This window comes from Vanessa atalanta, chromosome 16 (assembly GCF_905147765.1).
Source record: "Vanessa atalanta chromosome 16, ilVanAtal1.2, whole genome shotgun sequence".
NCBI classification, from domain to species: domain Eukaryota; kingdom Metazoa; phylum Arthropoda; class Insecta; order Lepidoptera; family Nymphalidae; genus Vanessa; species Vanessa atalanta.
Genome location: NC_061886.1, coordinates 11,129,709 through 11,151,231, shown reverse-complemented (window position 1 = coordinate 11,151,231; position 21,523 = coordinate 11,129,709). Strand labels below are relative to the sequence as shown.

Below are 21,523 nucleotides of genomic sequence, written 5' to 3'. Positions count from 1 at the left end.
TAATGAATTTTTTTTTGTTCGTGATACTGATATTACTCTAAACCTGTATGCGTTTAGAGAAATATCGTTGCTCATTTTCGTCAAACTGAATGTTGTTTATTTTGTTTGAAACTGTATTAAACCAGTCTGGAATTGAAATTTATAGCTTTCCGATTTTCTTTTAATTTATAAAAGTAGTTCAACGTCATTGTTATAAAATATTTGTTTATATAACCTCAATGAGGCTCAACGAAAAACTTTAATATCATTACACAAATTGACGTAATTAATGTTTAGGAAGCTTAGCTTTAAAGACAGTGTAGATTGAGAAGGGATGGTACAAACGTACGGAAAAGACTTGGAATTTATAAAATGCCGGTCACACCTGTGTGGCGAAGCAATGAAGCTTACAGTTGGTTTAACAGGTGTGACCATAGTTTTGAAAATGATTCGCTTGAATAAACAATAAAGAATAGAAAAATAATTTTATATTATAAAGCAGATTCATAACGTTATTTGCAAATAACTATAATACGTCGATCCTTGATAAAAAATATATATATATATATTTATTTATTTTTTTACTACTAAATACAAATAACATCTAACCCTCGCATCCTTGGCGTTGCGTGGGTAGAAAAAGGGTCTTCGTAAAACTTTTATGTTAAAGACCCAACATAACAAAAATACTTTTTTGTTTCGTCAGGAAAGTTACATGTGTGAAAAAACTCTACATAATTCCTCACAGCAAACAAACGACAAACAAACAAAGAAATATAAATTTTTCTTTATTAAGATTAGCGTACTTACGTATTACGTATTGTATTTATTATTATTAATACTGAATTCATTCATTCATATGCCGAATTTGTGTTTATAATTCACCTCGGCAACGACAATAAGATAAAACATCGTGAGGAAACCTACCTGTATCTTATTTCAGTCAAATTCTGCCACATGTCACATCAACCCACAATGGAGCGACGTGGTGGAATTAGCTCTAAACCTTCTTCTAAAAGGCCATAAACCAACAGTGAGATGTTTAAAGATTGTTACTTTAATTTTTCAGTTTTTTAAAAAAAAACGTAAAAAAATAAAATAGGTATAAAATTTTACCCAAAAAACCTACAACAATTTCATTTGAGAAAAATATTTGTTATTTAATTTATTATTAAATTAATGAATTTATAATTATTGAAAAACATTACTTTTATGTTTTATATTTACGAAAAAAATGCTTAGCAATACTAAATATTAATAACTTTGTAATACTAACATGGATTATTTGGATAAGTTTTAAAGAGCAACGAATAAAACGTCGATTTTTTGTGGCACTTTTGCACGATCTGTTTTTTTTTCTACAACTAGCTAGCTTTGTATGCGCAGGGGTGTCGATTAGCAGATTACATGTTATTTTGTCAGATTGGTTTTTGTTTACGGTTAGTGAGCTCGCTTCATAGATTCGAAGCGTGATTTTATATAGTCTGCTATTTGTATATCAAAACTTCTTACAGATAAAATTCATACAAAGTTTAAGCCTCCCATTTCCTCCTCTTGAAATTAAAAAAAAATCCCTTCGTCTTCGAAAAGTTATGCTAAAATTAAAGTAATTTGGACCTATAGCTACAAACATCAAGTTATGAGTGATATTTAGCTTATGTACATATATATAACATAAACAAATGTTATCAGTAAAAGGGTTATTTAACATAATTTAATTTACAGGTTGAATAAAATTGTTGCTGATATTAACACATTCAAACAATCAAAAGAAAAGTCTTCGTGATTTTTTTTTATTGATCTGGACTAATAAATGAGGAGACGTTTTTATTTGCAATGGCTAACTGAAAAAACGACTACAACAGCATACATAAAACTAATATCAGGAGACGCAGTATACATGATAATATTGTTATATATAAGTAACCGCGTCTCGCAAATTGTCACTTTAATTTTAGACTATTAAAGTGACAAGTTTGATTTCAATATTCTTGGTTCTTCTATAAAGAAACAATGTTTAAAACTAATGATGAATGAGAATCTGACACGGAGACAGTCAGGTCACTGCGCCGGAGCTGATCAATGTTGTTACATGCTTTTCGAGAGCTCCTATTTAGAATTCCTTAACGGAAAACCTTGATAACTTTTTATCGGTCATACCCTGTATATTTTTATAGAAATAATGCTTAAAGTAAATTTACGTCAGTTAAATCTCATAATAAGTTTTTGTCCTGTGGCGTCCTAATGATTGTTTTTGCAAACGAATATCATCATATATTTATTGTGTCAAGCAGAACTATGCGTGAAATGATAAGAAATAAAAGTTTTACTCGTACATATAACAAAAATATCGGAATCAAGGACCTGTTAAAAATTCTGTTCGTTAATCCAGACTTTTGAACTACGAGAACAAATAACGAGCTGAATGACGAGAGGTTTTGATATGTTTATCATTCGTTGGTTGTACAAGTTTTGATTTTTGTAAGTAGTTAAGTTCATCACTCATAGACATATATTGGCGCTGTAACAAGTACATCGCCAGTGCGCCACAAACCTTGGGAACTAAAATGCTAGTTTCTTGTGCCTGGGTGGCTCAGTCATTCTTCGAACTGCAACACAAGAATACTTAGTATTGCTGCTTAACGGAAGTATATCTGATAAGTGAATGATATCCAGGCGGGCTTGCGCTAAGCCCAACTATCACGTCAATTTTGATAGTCAATGATGGATTATTCGTAGCGTTTGGTTTGTTCTAGTTGTTTGAACTGAAGACATTACGTAATTTTTGTTATTGTTTTTGTGTTGCAGTTTGATGGTGAACGAGCCAGTGTAATTGCAGGCAATGCAGTCAAAATAATAATTTTACATGACGATTTTAATTATATCAAGATCATACATTTCTTTTTTTTTGTATATATCCAAAAAAAATAATGCATTTTTTTCAAGCAGGTCAGACAGTACAACATATTCCAGCCTCTGTCGAGATGCGTAGGCTTATTCTAAGCTAAACACTACACGGTATAAAACTGATGTTTTTTATATATTAAACGAAATTGATATATTTCGAAATACTTGATTAGAAATTGGCCTCTAGTTGATGCGTAAATATTATCAAACTTGTTTTTCTCACCAATGTAATTTGCATAACTAGATAATTAAGACTTAACACGGTTAATGGCGAGCGAAAATTGTAATGATTTCATATGTAATATGAGCTGAGATGAGATAAGAAGTTGATTGAGTTGTCTGGGTGCGACAAACTCGACATCCAGTCTGTTCCTTCGGGGGTTCCACTGGGCTCTCATTTGGGACTCTTATTCTTTTAAGTTTTCATAAATAACCTCGTCGTCTATATTAATACAAATAGTGTACTTTTTCAAGACAACGATTTCTTTGTATACCATCCTGAATGACAAAACATATTAAAGTTAAAATGATGATAATCTTATTAATAATTATACGTTTATAAATATATATATTTCTTGGTGGTAGGGCTCTGTGCAAGCCCATGCTGGTAGGTACCACCCACTCACCAGATATTTTATCACCAAACATCAGTACTCAGTATTGTTGTGTTCCGGTTTCAAGGGTGAGTGAGCCAGTGTAACTACAGGCACAAGGTACGTAACATCTTAGTTCTCTAGGTTGGTGGCGCATTGGTGATGTAAGGAATGGTTAATATTTATTACAACGCCATTGTCTCTGGGCGGTGGTGACCACTTACCAACAGGTGGCCCTTTTGCTCATCCGCGTACTGATATCATAAAAAAAGGAAATTGAATAAGTTCAGTATTAGATGTTTGATTAAAAGCTGTAAGTGATGCTATATTTAGGGTTTAGTGAATTTATAAGAGTGGCAACCCTACGATCCTATCGTGCCAAAGTAACGACTAAATCGAACAATGTATTAAAAAAAAGAAAAAGTGCCGTCCGCACTGTCCTTAATTAAGTTTTCTTTCTATATTCGTTTACACTTTATTTACTATGAAATTGCGAATAGGATATTGGATAGTTGGATCAGTAACACTTTTGGCGCTCTCCGATATTATCTTCATTTCGAAACGGTTCTCTATGTTCAATAAGAATAATAATTAGAAAATATATATTTGTATAATACGACGTTCGAGTAAAATATTTTGGACGCTTCTGTCAATGGTTCATTATGTACTAATACTAGCTACCCGTCTTTATTTCACACGGGTTTATATACAACTTTTAGTTTAACTAGTTTATATACATCTTGAAATACAAACAAAAAAATAAAAATTATTGCTTTTTTCCCAGCGAGGATAGTTGAAATTCAAGGATTTTGTTTATTATAGTATTATACCTTCCTCTTGAATAACTCTGTTCTATCATGGAAACCGCATTAAAATCCGTTGCGTTGTTCAAAATATCTATGCGTACCGATTGGCGGGAAGCGCGGTTCATGTTATGTAGAAATTATAATGAGGAAAAAAAATATTGTGTGTAATCTATAAATAAATAGTCGATTTTAATAATGCTCACATAAACATTTTTATCCAGAAGTAGTATATGATATAGTCTATTTATCACATATAATTGTATTTAGCTGACATAACTTTGTATTTTTAAATGTTGATAAAGAATAACCACTGATTTTCTTGAAAAGAGTAACTGCCGCTTCTTCTCGGTAGAATCTGTGTTCCGAACCCAGCCAGCTTCACTCGTTAAATGACGATTCCAAAGTACTTGTAAAAACTACTTGAAAAAAGTATATTTTAAGTTTTAGTAAGATTTCAGTATGTATGTACTTTTATAGTATAAACTCCATGCGGATGAAGTCGCAGGCGCAGTTATTTAAATTAAATTAAATGTATGTCTCGTAACGGTGTTCAAATTGAAGATTTCATTTTTGCTTAATGATGAATGATCGCATTTAATATTAGGAGTTTGTTAGTCTTAAAATGAAAGATGATTGGGCATTAGTTCAAGATGATTGGATTAAAAGAAAAAAATATATATTCAATACTTCAGTACTTTTTGCACATCGTTAGTCAAGAAAAGTTGATTTGGCATTGATTAAAAGTTCTAATATAATGTTAAGTCCTGTTATTTTTGCTATTTAGTTGGTAGGTTATCGAACGGTAATATTATTATTATAATTTTAAATGAGATTGTAAGCGTTGTTTTAAATTTGGGTTGGAATGAGATATAATATGCTATTTGACTGGTTTTTAAAATGAATTTTATATTATTTAGTAGAGGTTAAGGAACCCAGTAAAAGTTTTTTTTAATTCTAGTACATATTTGCTGAAAAATATCAAAATAAAAATTCCATATTTAAATAGCACGCGAAAACGCCACTTTGACAATATGGCGCCGCAATGGGGTCGGTGCGCAAAGTCGGTCCTGTCGCTTATTAGAAATCCATATGTGAAATATTTTCATAGTAGAATGAATAAATGCAAATAATTTATATTAAAATAATACAACTAAATTAATTTGAAAATAAAATCGAATTAAATCTAAAATCATCCATTTATATCACTTAAAGAGTCTTTTAAACGACGTTACATTGTTCGCTCCAAAAATTTTATAGCATTTAAATATCTGAAAAGCAATACAATGAAACAGATAACAGTTTATTCCAGCAGTTAAAGCTATTAAAGATTCTAAATACGGCGAGAATACGGTAAGACCATTCGTTGCCAACTTCAGTAAGATTAACGGGGCCTAAGAAAATAAAACGAAGCCTTAATCTTAGATTATCTCGTTAATTCTTTGTTTTCTAAGAGCCCTTGTTATATTGAAAAATACACCCTCTAGTCGAATCATAACATTATGATATCTTGATGACACCTCCTCTCTGATATTTCGTTCAGGCGTTTCTTTCCAATAAGGTGGTATTTTTTTGCAGGAATATGGCGTATATTACCTTTTATGACAAGTAAATATTATTGGATTTTTTTGTTAAAAAAGTCTTTAATAATCCCAGAAAACCAACCACAAAGGCTTAAGACTCGATCTCTCTCCGGTTATGTTAATCATGGCGATTGGCTGAATAAAGATATCCGGCTGAGATTCTTTCGTTGGTTCTTCTCAGGTTAGGGTATTCTCTTTTCCGAACCGGTAGTAGTGTTTAATTTGACACAATGACATACTTCGTAACTCCCAGTGTTATGGGTAATTTATTGATATAGAACCTCGAAAACTTTTTATTTGGCGCCACACCAGCGAGGCATTGACGTCATGGAGTCAGGAACCCATTTTAAATGTTACGTCTTTACCGAAAGCGATTTACCGCGAATATCTTGAGCGAAGTGGAACGCTCGGAACGTCGGTCATATGTCATACTATAAGTTTCCTTGTTAAAGATAAGGCGTTTCCTTGTTATTTTTGCAACATGTTTATTTTAAAACATTTTTAGAGACGAAACTCGAGCGTATTTTGTTTTAGAGTCTTTTTTATTACATTTGAATTTTGTTTTTAAATAATGTTTTATGAATAAGTTAACACCAGTTTTATTTCACAACCCATAGTGTGAAGCGTCATAGAGTGCTTTACTATCGAAAATTATTCTCATTCTTGTCATTGTACGTAATTCAGATAGCTTGCTATAAATATAATCTAATTAAGTTATTTTCTATACTTTTCCGAATCTTATAAATATATTATTCAAAATATATATTAATATTATTCAAAAGTTTACGATTGATGCGATAGAAACTTAAACAAACATGATTCCCATTAATATAAAATACATTTCCAAACGGAAGTGACTATACATTCAGTATAAATCTGTAACATATGGATTTAAAGGTCTATATAAAACAAATACATGATTGAACAATTTCTTGATATTCATTTATAATTTATTATTTATATGTTGGTACCTAAGTAATATATTAGAAGTATACATGCACGTAATAAAACTGTACAAAGTTTCATCAGTAGAATGAAAAAAAAAATCAACAAATCTAGCATACATTACGTATATTATTTTCAAAAATGTTTTTGAACTAAAACTATTGTAGCGCTTCGGGGATAAGGCCGTGAGCGCGACGACAAACATCGAAAAGTTAATCTTATGCCGTCATAATTCGATATTTATTTATTGGTTTTCTTTAATGAAAATTTCTTCGTCTCGCAGTAGTCATATTATTTTATTTAAATTAATTCTATCATATATAATAATAGCGTAAGCCATTCATATTTCTTTGATTGTCAAATTTGTCCCTAGCAGCTGTACATAAAAGATTGTTTATCGTCTTATTTTGAAGAGCTTCAGCAGTAGATGTGCAGAAAATATAATAAAGAAGATTCTTGATTGCAATTCACTATATTTTTACGATTTAACAAATAATTAATTTTAGTAAGCTAAATAAAGTTACTGACCGGTTAGAGAGCGGCGCTACGGCTGAATTAAAAAAAAAGAAGATATTCACAACGTGCGAACAGACGTCGTCAGCTTACAAAGACATTAAATCAAAACAAAACCTGTTGTTTGTTATAGTTTCGAAATTTGTAAAAATCTCGCGATTAAACGTGAAGTTCCGCGTGCAATCCACTAGTCTTTTATTAACATTCATTATTTTCTATATAATTTAATAACTAAGAAAAAATAATATCGAACAATATTTACCTGATACTAAATGGAAGTAATACTCTATTTCACAAATACGAGTATTTTAAATATGTTACCCGTGGCGATAATATTTTCCACGCTCTATTCCGCAGTATTTTTCAACAAGATAGAAAATTTCATAAAATACTTTCAACATTTTTCAAATAAAGTTCTCCGTTATAGTAGAATCTTATTTATAAAAATGGATCTCGACTTCGACACGGTTTGACCGATCACCATAAAAGACGACACGTAGATAGTTTTATACTCTCTCATTTTTTATAACTGGATATTAGATGGCGCTGCAGTCCATCGACTAGATCCAGCATTTTTTTGTTTTTAAGTACACCTTCAGAAAATAACGAAGGGGCGTCTTGATCAAACGGGTTATGTAAGATTTTCACCCAATCAAACCACTGCGATGGCCAACCCCTGCACAGATCAAGGTCGTTGTGATATAAAATCGGCAACACCCATGTTTCGCTCGTTGCTCGGGGTAGCTCTCAGGGACATCGACAAACCCTTCGCCATGACACAGATTTGAGCACGGAGTATATTGTAGCGTGAGTCGTACCGGATATTAGATTACAAATTTTAAACAGCATTGCAATTAATGTTGACTAACAATTAGTAAAATATATTATTGAATAAATGTAATAAATTTAATACAAACAATGAGATTGTACATTTTTTTACATTTACATTAGCAGCCTGTAAATTTCCCACTGCTGGGCTAAGGCCTCCTCTCCCTTTGAGGAGAAGGTTTGCAGCATATTCCACCACGCTGCTCCAAAGCGGGTTGGTGGAATACACATGTGTCAGAATTTCATTTAAATTAGACACATGCAGGTTTCCTAAATTAAATTAAGCACATGAAAATTCAGTCTTACCTGCCTGGGTTTGAACCCGAAATCATCGGTTAATATGCACGCGCTCTAACCCCTAATTTAAAAAATATAAATTATTTTTTATTTTACGGATTGACGTATGATGCTTAAGTCACACTTACATCACAATTTGGATTAAGTTAATATATATTATATATATATATATAAAAAATGTAGGTATTGAATTGTGAATATGTCAGAAAATTGTGTCAACCTTAGGCACTAGTATTTTTTATGTACCTCCAGTACAGTAGAATTTCTTAACAAGAAACATTCACCGGTCTGACCCGATATGAATCCAGTTCCTTGGTATTTGCAGCTTCATAAGCTTAGTTAGACAAACGATCGATTCGAATTCGAACAATGAACCTCTAGCGTCAAATAAATGATTCAATTCAATTAATTGAATAGTTGTACTAATTTTCACTATTGTTACATGAAAAGTTTTAATTGCGAGCAAAAAGTTTTAATTGGAAAACATACAATATTGCTAAGTCTGAGTTTTGGCCACAGAGGCAACTCATTTAGTCAATTACACAGAATATATTATGTTACAAAAATATATTTTTAAAATCTGTCATTCTAATCAGCCTTATAAATTAATAGTTACACACATTGAATACAATCAGAACATACCTTAAAATTACGGACTTACAATTTTAAGCTAGATACATTCCGAAACATGTGTACACGGCTTTCTCATAACAATTATATTAATACATTCAGGTGTTTTTTTTTTATAATAAAAACATAATAAACTATAATAAATATAAAAATTAAAATATTAATACTTAAATTATCTAAATAACATTAAATATTTATCACTATAAAACGACACCATGAAAAATGCCATGTAGGAAGAAGAATTGTTATTTTTTTTGTATACCTTTAAGGACTCAGAGTATTCATAGTATGTTATATAAGCTGTCAAGTGCGAAGCGTTGCTTTTGCAGTTAAGCTTCATAAAAACAAACTCATCATATTGACGCCTTTGAATTAAAGTCTCTTGGAGTTATAAAGAGAAGTTTTCTTAATGAAGGTAGCAGTAGTTTTAATGAATGCAAGTTGTAATTAAGTCGACTTATATTAAGATGCTATTAAGTTTGTGACTTATAGATAGAAGTTTTTCTACATTTTTATCAAATTACAAACTCTGACAGTTTCTTTCGCAACTAAATCCGTCGCTTTGTTGAGAATGCGTAGTATTCATTATTACTATTTTTTTAATTCATTCTGTATAATATATGAAAAAAATATACTTCATTCAAGTAGACTTTTATTGACACTTTTGAATAGTAATTTTCCAAGTTTATACGAATTAAAATTCTGTTTGATTGAAATGTGAAGCGGGTTGCAACACAGATTATACCGAAATATAAATAACACTTACATTATTATTTATTCTATAGACTAAAAATAACGATTAAAAACTCCACGTTGTTTGTATATAATATAATCATTAATCGACTGATAAGAATTATGCTTTATTAGCATTAGATTTTAAGTTATTTATTGGTAAAGCTAGTAGGAGAAAATAGTCAGAAAGTAAAGGATTATTGTGAAGGGAAATGACACCTAAATTATTTGAAAGTTTGAAAGTGGTACTTATAAAGTATGTAAAGTGGCACTTATACAGTATGTGCCATAGACCTGCAAATTATTACAGGTAATATTTTTATCACGGGTGATAATCTAATGGGTAGGCGGACGTACAAATGGCCTACCTGATGGTAAGTGGTCACCATCGCCTATAGACAATGCGCCAGGGACCTTGGGAACTAAGATGTTATGTCTCTTGTGCTTGTAGTTACACTGGCTCACTCACCCTTCAAATAGGATCACAACAATACTGAGTAATGTTTTTTGGCGGTAGAATATCTACTATCAGGAGGCCCATTTGCCAGTCCACCAACCTGTACGACATGAAAAAGGTTACACTGAGTTTTTTTGTTATGTCACTTCAGGCCTTACTATTCGATCGATTGTTATGACATGTTAACCGTTGTTAGAGATAAGATTGGCTACCCAACCCCTTCCCCTTCTCCTACTCGTGGGTGAAGCTGCATGCGGAAACGAAGTGTTTTCGTAAACAAAAAAAAAGTAAATATTACTCCTGCGTGTAAAGTTCGTGTTATGTATAATACGATCTGTGGTACACGGTTAAGTGTCCCGAAGGCCATTAAATCATTCCTTACAACGAAGTTAATGTTTGCTTTGGAATTTCAAATGTCTCTCACGTACAAGCACTTTGTGTTCGTAAACAAAATCTTATAGTGATTTTTCCTTTTATATTTTACCTTGTTTTTGAGCAAGATGAAGGTACTATACGTGACTCTAAGCAAAAAGTTATTGCAAAATTTAATATCTAAGTCGATAGTATAAAATTAGTCGTATTTTGCGTCTATCTGTATCTGAGTTAACTTCTTTGAAACCATTCAACGGATTTCGACGCGGTTCAGAAAGCAAGGAATGTTTGTTTGTATGATTTGTCCATAATTTGTTGAAAATTGCTGAGACTGACTTTGCTGACTGTACTTACTGACTTATATGGTCAACGCTGGCTTAACTTTTGGAGATACAGAAAAACAATGTAAAATAATTGTAAAAATACAACAAAGTATAAAATTGTAGGTCTTAAAAAGGCTTACGGAAAAAGCCCGCAATAGTTTGTAACTATCTTTTAAGTTACTGAAGACTATATTTATCTACTACAAATTAGTTAAAAAAAAAGTTTATTTGCGAAGTCATTTTCTCCGGTTCATTATTAAGCCTTGTTCAGATAAAAATATTTGTTATCTTGGGTGTTTAATATAGATTAAAATATTCTGTTAAATTATAACATTCGAATGAATACTTTGGAAGATATCACTGATTACAAATTGTGTGCAATTAAAGAAACCTCTCGCTGCGAAATGGATGGCCGTGACGATAAAATGTTAACATTGGCTGTTCAAATTATCCTTATTTGAATACATAAGGCGTGGATACAATTTGATCCATGTTTCACAATAAAGTTATTATATGTACATATTTCTTACTTGTAACGTACTTATATAAACTAATAAATAAATAAAGGTTATAAATAAATATATCGACTTATTGTTGCTATGCGCACTTCTCATTTTCTTTGTTAGTGAATTGCAATCGTGCGATGCCGGAGGGGGTCACTAGTTTAATATAAGTCACTGTTGGCTTATAAAATTTAAATTCGGAACAAAAATGCAACTGAAATTAAAGTAAATAATTTATTTCAAGATACGAACATGTATGGAAAGAAGAACACATATAATATTGTTTAAATAACTTGCTTATTATTTCTAACTATTAAGAAATACAATATTTTCAAAAGATTTGCTGTACTTTTGTTTTCTTTCCAATATACGAGTATATCGTATTGGCAACATTTAACCTTTTCATTATTTGGAGGAGCGCCAGAAATATTTTCTACAAAAGAGATTCGAATATCGGAATCCAATAAGGAATTAAATTAGTACGTCTCCACTTAGGTAATTCATAAGTCTACAAAGCTCACAAGAACTTGGCCTGGTCTTGTCTCGATAGTTATGTTAGCTGGAGTTCAACTCGAACAACTGGTTTTACATTACGACGGACTTGTTCTTGTAATGATAGATACACTTTTCTCAGAAGTATGTGAGCTGGCACACTAAGTTTTGTTGGATATAAGTGGATTTTTTCATATAGCAGGACAAGCCTAAGGAAAATTTATATCCCATTGACAGAGGATGGTCTAATGTTTTAGCTAAGAAGTGGATATACGTCGTGGACTTATATCCACGACTTATAAGACGTCGCTCAATTGGGCGATAGTAAATATGCCTCGCGCAGCTTATCAGCACCTCTGTGTCCTGTGATTGTTGGTAAAAGTGTAACAAGTTTGTTCAGCGCAACGTCTCGTTCCACACTGATTTATAAGGCGACAGTAGTGCTGCCATCTCCTCCAGACTGTCCTAGGACCAACTCCAAATTCCCTTAAATAAGACTAAATGTTGATTAAAAATCTCTAAAACTTTTATTGTACACCTTGAAAGTAAATTTTAAATATAAATGGTATAAATGGTTCTTAAATATTTTTTAACGTTTTTTCGACTATACTGATTATCGAGAAAAAAGGTATTAAAATATTTTGCAACTCAAATAAGGTCATTTCATACAATACAGTAACGTCCGTGAACTAGACTCATACTGCCAGACTAAAATCTAAGATTGGTTCAAAAGTTCGACTGTTGATTTTGGCTGGATATGTTGTGTTTATAATAATTATTATCAATATCACATTCAGTAGTGAAGAAAATATCGCGTGAAAACCTGTACGTGTTTGATGGAATTCTGTCACGTGTGTTTTCACCAACGCACTTTAGGCGTCAGTGCGCTAAAATGCAAACAAACGTGGAATAGCTATTATATATATGGATATACATAGCTGTAAATGAATTTTTCTTTTTCTTCTTTGTTTGCCAGATATATGTCTTCTGCCTTATATACATATATGCCTATTATTTATGAAACAATTATTATCTGACGACCTCCGTGGTCGAGTAGTGTGTACACCGGTTTTCACGGATACGCCACGTGGTATCGTCGTTACTTCTGATTTTCCATAACACAAGTGCTTTAGCTACTTACATTGGGATCAGAGTAATTTATGTGATGTGGTCCAATATATATATTTTAAGTATTAGCGCAAGGGATCTAAGTCATCTTAGGAGCACTGGTGCATAGAATTTTGTCGGTGGTAGGGTACAAGCGCGTCTGGGTAGGTACATTATTATATTCTACAGCCAAGCAGAAATACTTAGTATTGATGTGATCCGGCTTAAAGGGTGAGTCAGTCAGCTCTCAAGGGCGGTGGCGTATTCATGATGTAAGGAATGGTTAATATTTCTCAAAGCGCTGATGTTAATGTTTACGTAAACGGCCTAACTATATCATAAAATAAATGCATCGCCTTGACCTATCATAGCTACGCCAATAATGAAGCAGTGGGAGCTTCATGTCTCCTGAATAGAAAAAGGCTGTCGTTCACGAGTTTATCTGAAATATGATGACTTCAATGCGTGACCTACTTTGCGTTCTAACCGCAACCTGTACTTATTAAACATATTAAGGGAATGAATGAAAATGGATGTACTATTAAAAAAGACATCATTCACCAAACAATATTTTCATAATATGCTTTAAAATATTATCAGGAAAAAAATTACTTAAATTTTAAATTCCTCAAGAGCTAATAGGATTGGAATATCGCCAAAAATATTATGGAACGGCGAATTTATTTTGCAAAAATATAGCAATCATAAAATGGTTTTTGTGGAGTATTGATTTAATAAGCTTAATTAAATTGATGTTGTTCATAAAGTAATGACAATCATTTAAAATAATGCAGATATATTGAATGATTTATAATATCACTTTAAATATATGTCGAATTCTAAATTAAAGAAATTTATTAAATAATCAAAAATACTAAATTACTAAGTCATATCAAATCTTACTGGAAAGATATAATCATGTTTTCAAGGCTGAAGTTTTGGCTATGGTGGCTGATGTGAAGAGTTGTGCGGGACATTTTAACGTTATTCTATGATTTTTAAAATAAATCAAATGAAAAATCTTATTAAATATTGAATCACTACACTTATTCATGTTACGACCTCCGTGGTCGAGTAGTGTGTACACCGGTTGGGTACGCCACTCCGAGGTCCCGGGTTCGATTCCCGGCCGAGTCGATGTAGAAAAAGTTCATTAGCTTTCTATGTTTTCTTGGGTTTGGCTGTTTGTGGTACCGTCGTTACTTCTGATTTCCATAACACAAGTGCTTTAGCTACTTACATTGGTATCAGAGTAATGTATGTGATGTTGTCCAATATTTATTTATTAATTATTTATTATTTATTCAGACCTGAGAAAAACCGGCGATATGAACTCTTCGGGTTTGTTTTTTTATTTTTTCCATTGGGATGCTGATTTGAAATAACCGAAGAGAGGTTTTAGCCTTTTTGGCGAGATACGTGTTTTCCAAGAAACGGAAATGTAAATGACAACTTTATAACTTCGGATTATGAAAGATAATCTTTCGTTCGAATCCAATAATATTTACTTATCAGAAAAGGAAACATACACCTATTGTCAAAAAAACTACCACCGATTTGGAAAGAAACCTGATATTCGAGGTATCATAATGTAATGATTCTATTAGTGGGTGTCTTTTTCAGTAAAACAAGGGCTCTTGTTACAATCTTCACAAATCGTTTGCGTAACGGACTTAGAAAACAAAGTATTTACGAGATAATCTAGGATTAAGGTTTCGTTTTATTTTCTTAGGCCCCGTTAATCTTACTGAAGTTGGCAACGAATGGTCGTACTCGTATTCTCGCCGTATTTAGACTCTTTAATAGCTTTAACAGCTGGAATAAGCTGTTATCTGTTTCATTGTATTGCTTTTCAGATATTTAAATGCTATAAAATTTTTGGAGCGAACAATGTAACGTCGTTTGAAACATTCTTAAAGTGATATAAATGGATGATTTTAGTTTTAATTCAATTTTATTTTAAATTAATTTATTTGTATTATTTAAATATAAATTATTTGCATCTATTAATTGTCCCTCAAAATCGCTAATGGATTTTTAACAAGCGACAACTTAACTTTGCGCACCATCTTTTTTACATGATTTTGTTTGTTCTTTTTAATATGATGTACAATTAAAAATTAATAAAAACATTAATAATTCATACTAGCATATTTAAAACCTGGCTGTGTGCATATTGTACACGTTCGCAGACCCGTCAATCCTATTATTTTGACAGAAGGGTTAGTCAGTTTCGTTTTATTAAGTAATAAGAAAAAAAAAAATACCCAAAAGCCGTTCTTATACTGCAAAACTCAGTGAGTGGAACTTAATCGGCTTAAACTTGCGCCCTTTGGTTTCACGTGTTTCTTATCCAATGTGCGAAATTGGTTCATACAACGATACAACGATTAAGGAAAAAGAAAACTTACCTATTCATTTATATACATAAATAAAATTGAAGTGATATATTAATATTGAAATCATATTCAAACAAAAACCAATATACTTTTTTTGTCGATTTGTTCTCCGAAAAAAAAGGTTTCTCTTATCTCCGAAACAGCTGAGTCGATTCAACGAGACTTTCACTGATAAATAGCTAATTTTTAAGGATCAATATCCATATCCAAAGGGGACACCCTTATATGGATTATAAAAATCAAAAAAAAACATGCAGTGCAGTAACATAGTCTGCCCGGCAAGAAGTGTATAAATTTCTCATTGTTTTTGTTATTCCGTGTTCATGTTTGTAGTCAAATTTAAGATTAATCTTATTATTAGTAATTGGGAACAAGATATCAACCAAAATACACTTGGTGGTAGTGGCTTTGGGCAAGCCCGCCTCGATATGTATCACCCACTCATCAGATATTCTACCGCCAAACAACAGTACTCAGTATTGTTGTGATCCGGTTTGAAGGGTGAGTGATCCAGTGTAACTACAGGCACAAGAGACATAACATCTTAGTTCCCAAGGTTGTTGGCGCATAAGCGATGTAAGGGAATGGTTAATATTTTTTAATATCATTGTCTATGGGCGTTGGTGGCCACTTACCATCAGGTGGCCCATATGCTCGTTAACCTAAATCATAAAAAAAATACTTTTAAATTTTTTAATGTCTCATAATTTTCTGTTACAGGTAGTATTTTCTCATTGGGTAAAGTGCTCAATTTCTTCCCTGTGGGTGGTGAGAAGGAATGCCAGCCCTCTGGTTTTACTATCGCGAGAGCAGGGATCTGTCTCAACCCGTACGACTGTCGCCAGAGGGATGGAAAAGCTTCTGGTGACTGCGCACATGGGTTCGGCGTGTGCTGTGTTTGTGAGTTCAATTGACTTCATTTAATAAGTTTTTATTCCAGTATACGTTTCCTTTTGATTTAATCGGTTGATATGTATGTGTAGTACCAAGAGGGTCTTCGCTTGCAGTTGACCTTTGTAAAAGTTGGTTTGGTACCAACTGCTCATCAGATATTCTACATAATATAAAATCTTGGCTCCTAAGGTCGGTAACACATTGGCGATGAAGGGAATGGTTTATGTGTTAAAAACGAGTGGTGGTTACGACGTGTGGCACAAATGCCAATGCTGTACATTAAATTTAAAAAAAAGATATCAGTTTCTTCTCCGGGCAAGCTGTGTTTTCATGTGCTTATTTTGTGTTTATTATTTCTGTCGTGTTACTTTAGTCCATTAGAACAAGCTGCATATCATTTTCTGACATTTCTCAATCGTGAATCGCTGAGTTTCAGGTTTTTTTTCTCTAGGATAACTTTATTGATGTTTTATTTTTAAATGAATTATCTATTTATTGAACTGGTTTGCGTCAATTTTATTATAATAATTAAGTATGCACTTGAAAGCCATTATATTTATCGTCTATTGTGGCTTTGACTCAACGCAATATATGGTTAGTTTTCATACAATTTGACGCAGTTGCGGTTCCTATGTCTATAAATATCTGTCATCTAAAATGATAACAGGTTCCTAAATAAAACAATATTTGAATTTGAATTTTTTTTAATAAAATCAATTTAAAATAGGCTTTATTAAAGTGGGCTTGGCATATGTAGATCCAGTAAGAAATTTAGTACTTTATCTAAGATAAAATTAATAGTCAACTAAATATAAATGAATTAACACGAACTCATTTCAATTCAAATATCTTTATTCAATATAGAAGTATTATTACACTTTATTATTGATTATCAAAATTCAACTTCCAGTTCTGAAAGAAACACGAAACGACGAAAGAAACTCAGAGGGATTATTATTTTTATTATTTTTAGTAATTTTATTTATTTATTTAAGATGAATGATGATTATGATGAGATGATTCACAACGATATCTTTCTAGGAATATTGATTTACCAAAACTCATAGTTAGACCAATAAAACTTAACTAAAAACACTTACCAAAGATAATTTATATTTACGTAGTGTACATGTCAATTCTTATAATGGTTTTTTAATATATATGTATCTTTATATTTATACAGATTCTGTACGTGTGTACGAGACCGCACTTCTCCTAAATGATGGGATCGATTTTGATGTAATGGGGGGCTAGTATATACATATATTCAAATCAATACATAGTATAAAACAAAGTCGCTTCCCGCTGTCTGTCCCTATGTATGCTTAGATCTTAAAAACTACGCAACGGATTTTGATGCGGGTTTTTTTTATTGATAGAGTAACTCAAGAGGAAGGTTTAGATGTATAACACATGCATTATATAGTTAAGAAATACTGATACTTTTAGAGGTTTCTAATGTGATGTCGTAAAAAAAACACATTTTTTGCGCTTAAATTGCAAACGCTGGTTGAACCCTATGAGATAGATCAAAATAATGTACTACAGTATTGAACACCTTAAAAAGGTCTTCAAAAACATCCGCGATGGTATATGTCTATATCTTAGGGACAACCCACATTGCACCCTTGCGAAGCCGAGGCGGGTCGCCAGTAAAATACAATTGATAATTTTAGAAAAGGATTAATCGGTAAATTCAGTTAATTTGTTAGTTTGATTCGAACAAACATATCAACGATCACATTAAAACAATACAGAAATTCCATTATCAACTACTCGTTCTCAATCCAACTAAAAGTTTTCCAATCTAAGAACAATTCACGCGCTCCCAAAGTTGCGGTGAACGACACCGCAGAGCTGAATACCTAATAAATCTACTCTTAATACACTATTGTTCTTGAATAGGATTTGTGCTAACAGCTGCTTTAAGCGCTATTTTTGAAATTTATGCTGTATTTAATATAAGAGAAAGATAACCCAAAGATATTTTAAAAATCGAAACTATTTTTTTTTTAAGAACGCGATGTTTTATCCGTTCTTAAATACGTTAAATATTTTATTACGTGTATGTATTTTAGTGTATAACTAGTAACTACCGGATTCGCAAGGGTTTACTCGACTTTAAATAGGACGTATGTGTGACGGACGTGTGTGTCACATATCACCTTTCGATTATTAATGATCAATTTCCACATCGGGTTTTAAAATTGTTCTTCCAGATCCAAAATATTGTTTTTGGTCATTTAATTTCGATTGCCTTAAGCTTGCTTAGCTATTTGTATTGTTCTTAATATCAAGATTGAATAATATAATTGTTCGAATATTCTAAGTTGTATACAACTTCGAATGTATTGTTTAAGTTTCAAAATGTTTAAACAATATACAATGAAGTTGTGGAGAAACAGCTGAATTCGGAACAAGTGTAAGAATTGTTAAGTTTGAGTTATTTGGTAAGGACTGTTGCTATGTTTAGAAAACTTTACTTTCAAAAAGACGAAATTTTATACATTCAAAATTCTATTAATTAAATCCCTTGTAAAATAGAGTTTACCCACCCAATACATTTGCATAATGTTTCGTTTATCTGAATTTACTGACTGAGTTTATAATTAGTTAGTTTATTTACTGAGTTTTTAATTTATTTCTACATAGAAATCTAGGCACACCAATGGAATATTAAAAAAAAACATTTGTAGTTCAACATACACGTGATACAAGTGAAAATATATAGTTCTCTTTCTCTCTTCATCATGTCGTTTTTCTCTCTCACGCAACGAAATGGGTATTAATATCGCACGTCCTTAAAATTTTACTGAAATATCTCGTCCATCTATCGATTCGGAATCGCCGCGCAAATAGTTTTTTTACAAGTGATCTTATATATTTTTTAAATGTATTATTAAATAATTAACAATAATTCCCTTTTTGTTAAACATTAGCATAACAGCGCATACTAAAGACAAGCTATGTAGGATCGAAGAAGAAAATAATATAGGGCGCAAGTGTGTCTGAACCTTTTTGTCTCTTAAAGATTTCTCTTATAGATCTTAGAGATTCTTTACTTTACTCTTTTATTCTTCTCATACACAGATCCCGTTAAGCTCGCGTAGTCTCTTGAGATGGCGTCGCCGAAATCGTTCAGAAATATATCATCATAATTAATTTAATTCCAGTAAAAACAATACACACCATTAATCATTGAGAACTAAGATAATGACACTCCGCTCCGACAAACATTCCGTTACGAAGTTTTATATTAAGGTACGTCAACCTTATAACCAGATATCACGTGAATAATGTTACAGACATCAATTCATGTTTTTTACTAGCTTTAAAAAAGGTAGGATTCATGGTTATACGTACCCAATTTTATCATTAATTGCACGACCAATTTTATATGATTATTTTATTGGGGTAATCTATATGAATGAAAAGTGTTTTTAATTATATAAGGACGGCAGATGTGCCACCTGATGGTAAGTGGTCAACATCACCTAAAGACTCTAGCGCTTTAAGAAATATAAATCATCCTCACAGCCCTAATACGCTACTAACCTTGGGAACGAAGATGTTATGACCCTTTGGTTTTTTTTTCCGCTGTAAGAACGCGTTTCGCGTTTTCCTAGCGCCACCCTCGCCGTCTCATCGGTGAGCGCCACGGGATCGCTTTCGCATGCTACCGTGACGCCCTGACGGTCAGCCCGCCTATGCGGGCCTCCAATTCCTAGGGGGATTCCCGGGGTACTGAAAACCCTCCTAGCCCCTGCGGTGCCTATTGAGGCGGGGGGAGAAGGTGCACGTAGCGTTGTTTCCTCCTCCCCATGACCCTTTATATATACATTTACAAACCTTCAAACGGCAACACAAGAATACTAAGTACCTACTGCTGTTTGGCGGTAGAATATGATGCTGATGACTGCGTGGTATCTATCCAGATGAATCCTTGATGATCCTTGCACAAAGCTACCGACAATTAAATTGATGACTTGGCAGACCTTAATACTGTCCATCTTGACTCTCAACAATGTTGGAAATTATATTCCTTCGTCTCGTGTTTTAATTTTAAGAAATACAAACTGATAAAATGATTCCCTGATGATAAGCGGTCACTTTCGCACACTAACATTAAAATATATAAATAAAATAAAATACTATTCTTATGTATGGTTTTATACTCGCACACATATAATTTAAGCCAGAATACAGGAATACTACAACTGTATGTTTAGCGCTGACCTACAAATAGCTTTACCTCCAGTACAGTTAGAGTGTTTACCATATAAAGTTAAGGTTTTTAAATCCTTGATATTATTGATTAACACTTAGCTCATGACACGCTTCAATCTGAAACAACTTAATATTAGACGGAGGTTAATTCAGTAACAGTAACAGGTGAAACTAAAGTTGTAAATAAGTTCATGCACAAGAAACAACTTCATATAATAACTTTTAAAAAAAACCTAATACTTTTGAGCGCAGGAACAACGGTTGTACAAGTAAAAATTAACTACCAGACTCCGCTGCTGATGACGGTTTAAAGATGCCTTTAAGAGATTACTTCAATAAAAAATATATTTTGTATTAACCTTTAAGTACCGACGTATGGTCTCAGAGGCCCCGATAGGTACTCGACTTGCTAGTTTAGTCCTTTCTCTTCACGATACCGATCCCAGCTTTTTTCTTTCAGAAAAATCAACTTTATTTGGTTTTACGAAGGATAAAACGATATTGTCTCATGTTGCCAAGAAAGGAATAGCTGTCATTTAAGCAATCAATGTATTATAATGAAATAACAAACACACTCAGGGAAGCCAGAAATTATATATTTTAATAATTTTACGAAAGGCGGTGTAGACGAAATAGATAAGAAATGCTCTATGTATACTTGCATTGATTTAGCGAGTAGTTGAACTGTGGATATTATTTTTTTCAGAAGGTTTATATTCCTACATAATTTTTTATCGAAGAGTTATATTAGTCGTAAGTGAGAAATACTATTTTTTATTATTCTGCAAGGAGTATTTTTTGTGTTTTGATTTTTTATATCGAATGGTCTGATTTTTTCCCAAAATTTAAGCCAAATATTATTATATTGTTATACTCGAATATTTAATTAAGTTGATTTTCTTTCTATACTTGATTTTTCTTAATTTTTTTTATTTTTCA

General features: G+C 32.3%; 1 protein-coding gene across 1 annotated transcript in view; it reads left to right on the top strand.

Moving 5' to 3' along the window:
- The first annotated feature begins 6,095 nt into the window (after positions 1-6,095).
- Positions 6,096-21,523, top strand: part of LOC125070137 — a 29,921-nt gene continuing 14,493 nt past the window's right edge. The window contains exons 1-2 of the mRNA XM_047679836.1: positions 6,096-6,126; positions 16,184-16,363. Of these exons, the coding sequence (XP_047535792.1) occupies positions 6,096-6,126; positions 16,184-16,363 (211 nt within the window). The remainder of the gene's footprint in view (positions 6,127-16,183; positions 16,364-21,523) is intronic.